Source organism: Curcuma longa, chromosome 11 (genome assembly GCF_044706935.1).
Source record: "Curcuma longa cultivar G26 ecotype Majalengka, Jawa Barat chromosome 11, ITB_CL_G26_1.1, whole genome shotgun sequence".
In the NCBI taxonomy this organism is placed as follows: domain Eukaryota; kingdom Viridiplantae; phylum Streptophyta; class Magnoliopsida; order Zingiberales; family Zingiberaceae; genus Curcuma; species Curcuma longa.
The window spans coordinates 14,662,412-14,675,403 of NC_133871.1; the positions used below are offsets into that span (position 1 = coordinate 14,662,412).

At 33.7% G+C, this 12,992-nt stretch overlaps 1 protein-coding gene across 1 annotated transcript; it reads right to left on the reverse strand.

Moving 5' to 3' along the window:
* Positions 1–1,315: 1,315 nt before the first annotated feature.
* Positions 1,316–1,813, reverse strand: LOC141837184 (uncharacterized). Its single transcript, XM_074724630.1, has one exon. It carries the CDS (start codon positions 1,811–1,813, stop codon positions 1,316–1,318), a length of 498 nt encoding a protein of 165 aa, XP_074580731.1.
* Between the last annotated feature and the right edge of the window lie 11,179 nt (positions 1,814–12,992).

The window sequence follows — 12,992 nt, forward strand, 5'->3', positions numbered from 1 at the left end:
CTCCTGTCTGTGTAGATCTGAAAGTATATATTGCCGTATGTGCTTCTCGATTTACTTTGGTGGTCGATGGAAAATTTCCGTGTGATCGAATCGGGCACTCTCAGGAATTGAGTCCATGAGACTGATTGAGATTTATCATTTGAAAGTATAGTAGCTTATGACATGGCAATCCAACGATCTCAATAGTTTGACTACTGTAAACCTAGGATGCCCTGAATAAGAATTGAATCATATGCTTAAGACAATAATCAAAGGATCTTCATTTTTATTAGAACTAGTATTTCACCCGTGCAATGCACGAGATGTTATTTTATATAATTAACAATTAAAATTAGTAAGTATGAGTGTTTGAATAAATAATTAAAATACAAATAAGTTAAATTGTACAATTAGAAAAAAATTTATAAATTTTGAAAAACTTCCTTAAATACAACGTTTGTTGTTAAATTTTTCTGTTTGCTGTCACTATCACATATCAAAATTTTTAGACCCATAGGATTCGTAACTCTGGATACAGCGACATACAACTGACTATGACTAAAAACGGGGTTCTTTAAAATAAATCATATATGAGACAATGATTGACCTTGACTTTTGTTGATTGTCATTGTGTATGATACAATCAAAGGATACTGCATTCGTTGGAATTTAAAAGGAAGTCTTGGATCAGAAGGAGTCAATGACATTCTTGGAATAAGCACTTTATGACCGGCATTACTTCCAGTAAAAATTTGTCCTTCTAAAACATGGTTTCCGAGCCTCGTCACGATCAATCTAGTGTCATTGCATAATCCAAGAGAATGATCTATGTTCCGCAGCAGCATAACCGGAGTTTCAACCTTCAAGTTTAACTCGTGATTTAGTACTCCAGAACATCTTATTCCATTTAAGAATTCAGGGGTATGCACATCATGCAATAGATCAACATTTCTATCCGAATGGCACGTCGAATCAGAACTTAAATACAACCTTCCCTCGGAATGGTTTAGAGATATCATGTATTTATTTATTAACTGAACGACATCAAGAGTTGGTGCTAGAATAGTCCTCTGTTGAAAATATACAGTCTTGTTGATATTGTTGCCTGAAGACGGATACGTACTATCAACTATTGCTGCAATAGGATCATTGCAATCTTTCAGCAAAAGTTCATCAGGAATATCGATTGTCGCAAAACCGTCATTTGGTTCTCCAATTTTTCCATCTCCTAAATTAGCAATCCAATCCGAAAATTGCTTCATTTTAGCACATTCTTCATCAGAACCTAAATTCTATAGTCGCATTTTTTTGTCAATCTCAAAACTGTGCAATGTCTCTAAAGATACGAAGAATTGATAGTGGCGTGAACAATATCCTGCCTACTGCCTTTTGGAATAACAGGTAATATTTGTCGAAAATCACCACCGAAAACAACTGTTTTGCCTCCAAAAGGCAAATAAAGGCTTAAAGGATTGACAAATCTCATTATATCTTTCATGCTTTTATCTAAAGCTTCAAAACAAAACTTATGCGGCATTGGAGCCTCATCCCAAATGATAAGTTTAGCTTTTACAATAAGCTCTGCAAGAGGACTCCCTTGTTTGATATTGAATGTTGATTCCTCATTAGGATTAAATGGAATTGCAAAGCGAGAATGAGCAGTTCTTTCACTAGGCAATAGAAGAGATGTTATACCACTGGATGCCACATTCAAGACAATTTCTCCCTTCGATCTCAAGAATGCAGACAGAGTTTTCCAGACAAATGTTTTTCCAGTGCCTCCATATCCATATACAAAGAAAACCCCTCCCTTATTTGAATCAACTGCATTCATTATTGTATCATATACACGACGTTGGTCAGAGTTTAAATTATTAAGGAGATTATCATATTCTTCTGACAAAGATCTTCTATCAAACCGCAACTCATCATGTATTAATCTGTTTTGTGAAGACTGAAAATATTGATCACCTGGAAATGACATTGATTGGAATTCACGTAAACTTTTTCCATAGCTTCGCAATAGTTTTTCAATTTCAACCAAGGCATAACTTTTAATTTCATCATCATTCAATTCCAATTCTACAAAAAAAAAAAGAAGATATATTATATATATAATTTACAAAAATAACAGATATAAAAAAAAGTTTATTGATACATGCATACCTTGGTGTTGCATCAAGTTACGTTGTCTGTATAAAACATCGTCTGCTAAATATGTCCAGCACGAATCCCAAACTACTTCTGGTTGGCTGATACAGTTCGATGATAATATGAATTAAAATGCATTTAAAAATCTGTGTTATTAATATAGATGAAAAGTTATATTTTTATCATTAAAGTTATTCAATATATTAGGAATCTGTATTTTATTATTTAATAATAATAATTTAAGCATTAAAGTTTATGCTTAATATGAATTAAAATACATTTAAAAATCTGTGGTATTAATATGGATGAAAAGTTATATTATCAATCAATTATAGCGGTTTACGTTTGTTTCCATATAGATAAATATGTCTATTTATTGAAATGATATTTAGGCGGGAAATTTTTAGCCAGACAACTCTGTTTTTATATATATATAGATTATCAAAAAGTCCTTTTTTTTATTTTTTATCAAAAAGCATTCCATCCATCAGACTCCTTTGAAATGAAAAGCTACCTTCTAATACATTGTTTGATATTATTATTTTCTATCATTCGATCCTATCAATCAGTTATCTAAACAAGTTAGTGTTGTACAATTTTGTGACTACTCAACTTATACTTAATATTTTAAAAAAATATTATGATATAGTAATTATAGTTTTGTAGTTGTTACAATATAGATTTAATTTAATTACTTAATATTTACATTGTAGTAGTTATGATTTCGTAATTACTACAATGCGGATTTAATCTATTTACCAATTATTCACGTTAACGTTGTAGCAGTTACGAAATCATAACTACTACAACTCAGACTTGTTATGTTCAACAATATTCATCCAAGTATTTAGGTTTGCATCTAATTAAAGACTTGCGTCTAATTAGTTCTGGAGGTATAGACGACCTTTCTCATGTTCATCCACTGAGTAAATCTGAAAGCACAGCTAGCAGCTTATGACATGGCAACCTATCGATCCAATAGTTCGAGCACTACAAACATATAGAAGATGCCCCGTATAAGAATTGAATGGCAATAATCAAGAAGAAGCCCATTTTTATTAGAGTTATCGAAAGGCATCTCTTTTTGATTTTATATCAAAAAAGGCACTCCACTGCCACCAGCCTCCCTTAAAATGACATGGTTACCCTAATACACTGTTGGATATTATTATCTCTTAGCACTCAATCCCATCAACCAGTTATATGAACAAGTATGTATTGCTGTACTATTATGTAGATGCTACAACTTATACTTAATATGTTCAAAAATATTTATGCTATAGCAGTTATGGTTCCATAGCTGTTACAATGCAAATGTGACATATTCACCTAATATTTACGTTATAGCAACTACGATTTCATAGTTGTTACAATGTGAATTTTTCTATTCACCTAGCATTCATGTTATAATAGCTATGGAATTATAGCTGTTACAACTTAGACTTGTTCAACAACATTCATCCAAGTATTTAAGTTTGCATCCAATTAAAGGCTCGTGTCTAATTAATTTTGGAGGTAGAGTAAATCCGAAAGCACAAACATAGGATGCCCTATATAAGAATTAAATCCTGAATGCTTAAGGTAATAATCAAAAGAATGCACATTTTTATTGGAATTATTGAAGGGTGCCCCTTTATATTTTTTTAATTAAAATGACACCCCCACCGCACCCGACTCTCTTAAAATGACAGAGCTACCCTCCAGTATATTGTTTGATATTATTATCTCCTATCACCCGATCCCATTAGCCAGTTGTATGAATAAATCTGTGTTGTACGCAGTGCCGGCTCAAGGCATAGGCCTATGCCTAGGGCCCGCAATGAACTTGGGGCCCATTGTTATTAAAAAAATATATTTTAATAATTTTTTTATATCAATCAAACAACATGTTCATTTCATGAGTTCACGGTGTTTCGATTTTCGCAGAGCCACATCACGCCTGTATGGTTACGCATGAGAATTGGATGCCACTGATGCACTACTCACGCCTGCATGCATGAGAAGTTGATGCATGCATAAAAATTAATGCATGACTGAATTGATGAATCATTCTAAAAATAATGTCTTAATAAAGTCTTATTTACATTCAACAATATCTTAAGAAAGATTAAATAATCTAACAATTTTATCAATTGAAAAAATTTTATTAACCAAATTTAAATATAAAAATTTTATTAATAATTTAAAGATAATTAAATTTTATATAAAAATTTATTTTTAAATTAATAGTTAGAAAACTAGATTTTACATAAAAATTATTTTTAAATTAATATTTTATTTAAAAAATATTTTAAATCTATCATTGTCGGTCCCAAGTCCGAATGAAAAAGGATGAGGAAAAATTTTATATTTTAAAAAAAAATTATTAAAAGTCTAAAAAAAATTTAGCCTAGGGCCCCATAAAATCTTGAGACGGCCCTGGTTGTACGATTTTGTAGTTGCTGTAATTTATACTTAATATGTTTAAAAATATTTACGTTGTGGCAGTTAGGGTTTCGTAGCTGCTACAGCGTAAATTTGATATATTCATCTAACATTCATGTTGTAACAACTATGATTTTGTAGCTACTATAATGTGAGTTTGACATATTCACCTAGTATTTACGTTGTAGTAGCTACAAAAACATAGCTGCTACAACTCAGACTTGTTCTATTCAATAATATTCACGTTGTAGCAGCGCTCAAACCGTAGCTATTACAATTTGAACTTGTCATATTTAATAACATTCACGTTGTATTGTTGCGAAAAGGTGATAACGCTCACCCTAAGTGCCCCTCTACTGTTCACCCTCAAACATCGTGGAAGAGAGGTAAATCACGGTATACCTAGCAATCTCCTCGGTGGGAGGAATTAATTTCCCAAAGACATGCACCCGTGGGGATTCAAATTTTACTCCATATTGTTATAAATCTATCGCATGAGTATCAACTCGGCTGGAGGATCTTTTGATTAAAAAAGGACCCCCTTTGATGATTCAAACAATAAAAACTCTCTTGGTGAATTCATTTTAAAAATTTTACTGATGAAATTTTATAGTATTTATCATGTAATTGAAATATAAGATGAGAATATTAAATAAATTAAGATGGTAAAATTAATAATTATAGTGTTAGAACCGATGGAATCAAAATATCTCCACAATGACATGATATTGTCCATTTTGAGGCTAAGCTCTCATGACTTTGTTCTTGAGCTCTCCCCAAGAGGTCTCATTCCAATGGAGATATCTTCCATCCTTTTAAACTTATGATCTTTTCCATGTGTTTTAGATGTGGGACTATGTTTGCACCCTTACAACCCAACATATATATATATATTTTCTAAGAAGTGATGAATATTTTATATTTTATAGCCATATTAATGAACATTATTTTCTTAAAGAAAAATGCTTAATTTCCTAGTAAAACAAAATTGAATTATTAAAGGCTAGGCATTGCCTGTTAGCTCCTCTTCTCTAATTAACAAACGTGAGGAATCATCTTTTTCCCTAATTAGCCAATTAACAAAGAACCACGCTTCTTATCTCCCCTTGATAAAACATCCAAGACTAGACGCGCGCGTTTTCTATTTGAACCACAACAACATACTTTCTCATAATGCAAAGCAAAAATATTCGCTCTAGTTTTGATCTCCAAACTTAGTGCGTCTCTCTTTTTGAAGAGATAAATTAAAGATTTTTTTTTTAAAAAATAAACATTTTAAAAGTACTCATTCTTTATAACTCACCCGTTTAAAATCATGAAAAGTAATTGATCGTCATTGATTAGAAAACAATGATCATACATAACATGATTTTTTCCCCCCTTCTCTTTCCTTAATCAATGATCCATTCGTTACATTGATTATTAATCAACTTGACTTCACGTGCTACACACGGTTTTAAAGAAATACGAAGAAAAGTATATATAATATAATTGACGCGTTGAAACAACGTGGCAATGACCCGAATAGACATCCAACAACCAAGCAGTTTGTCCAGTGGTGCAGATAATTCAGATGCTAGGCACATGTCGATTATCATGGTCATTTTTTAGAAGTAAAATAATCGGGTAATTTAAAAACAATTAATTACTTCGATTTGAATTTAACGATCCCACTAAATTGACTCTTAAGAAAGAACAAATTTGAAGTCAAATCAAGGAGAACTGAAATGTAAGACACCAAGAATTAAACTTAGTGATGTATACTGGCAACAATTTGGCTAAATTACAATTAGATCCATGCAATAATTGAGGAGAAATACAATATTCGTTAGTGGCACAACTTGGTACGTAGGTGTCACATATTTTCTTCATGGAATTTTCCTCTCTGTCAGGTCATTTTCTCTCTCTCTCTCTCTCTCTCTCTCTCTTTTTCTTCTTAAGCTCAAATTATTCTCTCTCATTTATTCAAACATGTGTCGATTTGGAAGCCCAACTTAGGTCAATCATGGCGGGTCTTAACGAATCGGAGTTAGTAGATCCATCCGCATGGTCTAAACGGATCAAAGATATTATTCTTACTCAACCCATTTAGCGGATTTAAATATTTTGTTAGCTATGACACTTTGTTAATTGTTCTGTTGTCAAATGCCATGAATTTTTTTTCAATAAAAATTTGGGAATAGGAATGAATTTTAATTGGTACAAGAATAAAAAAAATTAATCGGAGCCGACAATGAATCTTTCATTAAATCTTATAAGGAACTTTAGGAACTCTGAAGAGTTGAATTATATTTCCGTGATATTTGCGTTATTAAAGATATACAACAAATAACAACCTTAGTTATTAATTTCGTCATTATTTTTTTTCCTAAAAATAGATAAACTAGGTAATTCTTCAAGCCAACTAAATCATTCAGCAGTTCGTAATTTAAAAGAAAAACATGTTTTTTGTAACTACAATAGGCTTACAAAATTCTAGCTTCCCATTTTTTAAAAAAGGAAAAAAAATTGTTAGGACCGTTGACAGACATCACTAGAGGGGAGCTAATAGTGATTTGCGATTGACTTAGATGTGATGGTGTTCATTCAATTATCGTACTTATCTAGCTTCCCATTTTTTTTAATAAAAGATTAACCCTAAGAAAATGCAAATAAACACCGAACAATAGAAACAAGTACAAAATAAACTGATTTAACGTGGTTTAAAATATCTGATTTCTACTCCACAGTTTACCATCCTAGGGAAATCACTATTAGCTCTCTTATTAGATATCTTCCGAAGGCATAGAATAAAATAAAATAAAGATAAAATGGTGAACAATATATGTAAATAAAATTATTAACATGAAAGGAATTTTGCTTTAAATGTTTTGTGATGACTTTGGAATGACTCATGAGGTTTGAAATGCATGAGCACTTGTTTCCAAAATCCTTAAGAATCGATTCCAATTTTTTTTTTGAAATTCTTCTTTTATAGCCTCTTGGTTAAAATTGTTTCTACCTATCAGTCGATTGTTTATATATCACAACGAGTCAATTACTTTGATGAATTCGATCGTTGCACCTACATAACAACTCTTAACAACTCTGATTTTGTTGGATTGCAAGGGTGCAAATATAGTCCTACATCTAAAGTACATGGAAAAGATCATGGGGTTAAAAGGATGGAAAGTATCTCCATTGGTATGAGACCTTTTAGGGAGAGTCCAAGAACAAAGTCATGAGGGCTTAGGTTTAAAGTGGACAATATCATATCATTGTAGAGAGATTTTGATTCCATCGATTTTAACAAGTGGTATTAGAGCGAGACCGCTCTTCACCGGACTAACCGCCGGATGAGCCATGATCCAGATCTAACCATATGGTTTGAACCTTAAACAAAGGAAGTGGGTGCTCCCGTGTTTGAATCAAGAGGACCAAACACCAGGTAAGAAGTCCTAGTAGGTTGGGTGGACCGAGGGGTAAAAAATTCTAGTTACGAGTAGGTGGGAAGTCCTAGTAGGTCGGGTGGACCGAGGGGCAAAAAGTCCTAGCTGCGGCTAGGTGGGAAGTCCTAGTAGATCGGGTGGACCGAGGGACAAAAAGTCCTGGTGGGTTGAGGATTCAGACATCAAAAACGACGTTGAGGGGGGCCTGTGGTTCTTTGTTTGAGAGAGGAATTGTTGGGTTGCAAGGGTGCAAACATAGTCCCACATCTAAAGTATATAGAAAAGATCATAGGGTTAAAAGGATGGAAAGTATCTCCATTGGTATGAGACCTTTTGGGGAGAGTCCAAGAACAAATCCATGAGGGCTTAGGTTCAAAGTGGACAATATCATACCATTGTGGAGGAGATATTTTGATTCCATCGGTACTAACAGATTTGACCATGAACAATCAACTATTATTATTCATCAGTCGATTGTTACCCAAATACTCAAAAATCTTCTATTCATTATTACAATGACATAAGTCAACTACTCAAATTCATTAATCAATTGATGAGTAACCAGTCAAATTTTGAACTTTTTATTCATTCGAATAGTGACATTAATCGACTAATCAACTCGACTGATCAACATCAATCGAATTAATCAATCGATTTCATAACTTTTTACTTGTTATAGTAATCAAACTTTTTGTTTGCTACAATAATATCAATTGAGTTGATCACTAATTTTGTTTATTATAGTAACAGTCGACTGTTATTATTTATCAATCAACTACTTATTGTAACAAACACTAGAATTATAATAAATCCTAAAACTATAGAAAACCCTAAACCCTAATAATGTAGTAGACCCTTAAAATATTATAGCAAATCCTAAAAAAATGTTCACAATGCCAATCCCTCTAAACCTTGATTTCAAGGTTTAAGGCTGACTTGACAAGACTTCTTGTCTTGTACCTAACATTCGATTAACTTTCACCTATCAGAATTTCACTTTCTCGTGCCTAACTCTTCGTTGAACTTTTCATTGTCAAATGTTTAATCAACTGTGACTCACTTGGACTTTCAATCGTTAAGTGCTCGATCAACCATAATCCACTTAGACTTTTTTTTGCCAACTCTTCGTTGAATTTCTGATTGCAAAGTGATCCGATCAACCATGATCTATTTGGACTTTTTCATCGTTAAGTATCTGATCAAGACTCACTTGACGCTTCACTCAACCAATTAACATATTGATCAAATGTCGAAATCAAACTCGAGCTGATTTGAACTTGGCCAAACGATCAAACTGATAAATTTTGACTAGAGGTTGATTGTACTAACAATAAATACTACTGAATGAGACTCCACCCATATACTACTGATTTGTATTTATATTGACTGTACTGGCATAAATAGGTTGAATTGTTTGATTGAAGTAAATCAGATTGAAAAATCATGATCTCATGATGCATTCAACCTGAGCCCGGGTTTGTAAAAAGTGCTCAAACATTGATAATTAGCATTTTATAGCAAAATCAGTTTAAATGGTCGCAATATATTCAAAGGATGATGTTCCGGGTATAATCCAATGGGCTCATCATGGTCGAACTCGAGTCTAAGTCTGGTCCCAACGTACAAGTTTAACTCATTGAGTCTGTAACCTCAAGTAGTTTAGGCGTATACTGACGAAGTACACCCATTCGGCAGATACCTCGCCGAATCCTTCCATTCGGCAGGAGCCTCGCCGAATCCGGCCGAATCTTGCCGAATCCGAGTCCTCAGCAGACTCCTCACCAGGCCGAGTCCGAGTCCTCAGTAGACTCCTCACTAGGCCGAATCCGAGTCCTCAGCAGACTCGACTTACAGTGCCCTGACATGTCCCATCAGGTTCTCTGACTGGCCCACGCCCTTCATTTATTATCGTCATCCTCCTGACACCCACATGGGTCATGACAAGATGGTTACTAGCTAGCAACGATGGGACAGATAACTCAATTGTTCCTTCACCTCATTAATTGTGATGGGATCTCCTTTAATGATGACGTGACAGGTACACACTCATCTCTCTATAAAACGACCACTCCCTCCTCCACAGGGGGGGTTTTTTCCACATATACTCTTCTTTTTACGCTCAAGTTCGTTACACTGTTCATCTTCTTCCTCCCGTCGTCCTTGACTTGAGCGTCGGAGTGGTCGCGCCAGGGTACCCCTGGCCTTCCTACTGACGATTTTTGTGTTCTCAGGCCATCCTTAAGGTCGCTGCTGATCCTCCTCTACCCCGGCGAAGTCTGCGGCGACCGTGAAGCTCTCATTGCCTCCACCACCTGCTACTGTTCAGAGCCATCTACGAGGAGGCCCGGTGACGTGTTCTGGAGCAGTTCTCAACCGGAACATATGATAAACTACTCGTTAAGAAAATAATTAAGATGATTACAAAATAATTAGCATTTTATGTCACACATCTTAATTAACCAATGCACGCGGTTTGCGGAGCAAAATGAGTCAAATTTGGGCAGCGCGCTGAGTCAGCTGAAGGCGTACGTACGCCATGACGAAGGCAAGGATGGTTGTTCGTGACGAAGACAATCTATTGGAATATATACGTATTAATTTTCTCGGTCGAAAAAAAATGATAAATCTTAGTCAGTCTTATGAACTTAATTATTGGGAGTGGTCGGCCTGGTTCAATAGAAATTTTCTATCGACCTACAAAGTAAATCGAGAAGCGCATATGATGGTCAAACCAGAAGCTCAGCATCCTTTGTAATTTTCTATGTCGAGATGCATGTAATTAATGCCTTATCATCGAGCGGTCTTTTTCATTCTGATTATTTAAAAGAAAAAAAAATAAAGCATTTTCGATTTCTTTTAAAGCAATTTGGATGATGTACCGTGCCATTCTCCGGCTCGCTAGCTAGCATCCCTGCAAATGAAAAATCTAGCTAGCATCCCTGAGTAAAATATCTTAAACTATTTTTAATACAAAATAAAATCCAGTAATAAAAAATACTTCGTATTTTAGAAAAGTATCGATAATTCGAAATAAAGATAATTAAATTAGAGCCATTAGATATCCATCAAGCGTTTAATTTCGTAACAAAAACTTTTGAGCAAATAATTAAAACCTTTCCTTTTAGGATACAACTCATAGTTATGGTTGACCATTTAACACGTAGCTTTGTTCAAAGCCATATGTTTAAAATATAATTTAGAATTTCAAGGGCTGTGAGGTGTCCATTAACTTTTTTTTTTCCATTTGCAAGTTTTAAGGCATCTGAAACCCCATCAATGAGTTTGAAAATGCACTTAATTCCGAATGTGATTCTTGATTATATTTTTAAAAATATTTTAAATACTTTTTTATTTAAAAATTTAAATATATTTTAGTAAAAAAATTTCGTATCATTCTCCTATGTAAGTATTACAGCATACCGTCATAAACCTAGCTCTCATAATATGTTTAGCATTTAAATGTATTTTTGTCATAGAGAGAGTGCAAAATTATATTTTCTATTCTTTTAATATAACATATTACAAAGGAATCATATAGTTTAACTTGTTGAAAAATATGATATATTGCACATCATCTCATTATTTAAAATTGAGCTAAATGTGGGAAACATCATTAGTCATATATGATAGCGATGGCGTGTATAAGAATAAAGCAAATTGATATTTTGGCCACACTTGTACCATGTTGTAATGAAAATATAATTACCTCATAGATATTTTTATGATTATTTTTAGGCATAACTACACCTAAATAATGATATGTCTAATAAAGCATTTTTTTGTATTAAACATAATTACTTATTTATAAATATTCATAAAGCAATCCTGTTAATTACTAGTTTATGCTTCATGATGCTGCCGTGACCAAATTAAAATTAATGCAGAGTTTAGAGATCACATATAAAAATTAAATGGATCCCATTTACCCCGCTACAAAAATAACTATAAATAACGACCGATTTTATCACGGTCGTTATTTAGCCATTGAAATTATAATTTTATCACTAAATAGCGATCGATTATAATTTGATCGCTAATTTAGTGACTAATTACAAATCGATCACAATTTTAGCGATTGATTTTATATTCGATCGCTAATTTAGCGACATAACTTATATTCGATCACTAATTTTGAAGTTGGATGGGATCTACATGGATACGAATTAGTAAGTTAAAATTTTAGTGGTCGAAACAAGCTAGCGACCGAAGACCAGTCGGTCTCTAAATTTAGTGATCGAACCAAGATTCGATCGCTAAAATAGCGATCGAACCTTGGTTCGATCGTCGCTAAAAATAGTGACCGAAGACCAATCGGTCGACCGAATTTAATTTCGATCGCTAAATTGAATTACGACGAAATTTTTATGATTCTTTTTTCGATCACTAATCAGTCGTTAATCGGATTTAACTATTGATTAGCGATCGAAAATTTGATCGTTAAATGTGATTATTTTTGTAGTGCCCACAACCACGATAAAAATTTTCATCACATGGCTAACATGCATTGATCGCAAATGTAGTTTTCCCACGTGAGACTATGACGACAGTTCAATAACGAACTAACGAGTCCGCACAACATTGTCTGTGTCTTTGGTGCTCTACATGGCTACATACCAACACTAGAACAAATTTGACTTTCCGCAGCACGTCATTAACGGCACACATCTACAGTGTGTTGTTAATAATAGTTTTTACAGCGCACATAATCAAGTGCGCTGCGGATAATATATTATATTTTAAAATTAACAGCGATCTTTCCAATCTTTGTCGGCCAAGATCTAATGATGATTGAATTCAGTCCGTCATTGTTCCTCTTCTGCTTGCAACTATCAGCGATTGAATTCACAATCGATCGTTAATATTAACGACGGAACATGAAAATCGATTGTTAATTTGCAATCCATTCAGTGACCGCTTTAACATTCGATCGCTAATTAATGATCGAATTAAAATTTGGTCGCTAAATTTAGTGACCGATATTAATTTCGGTCGCTAAATCGAACGACCAAA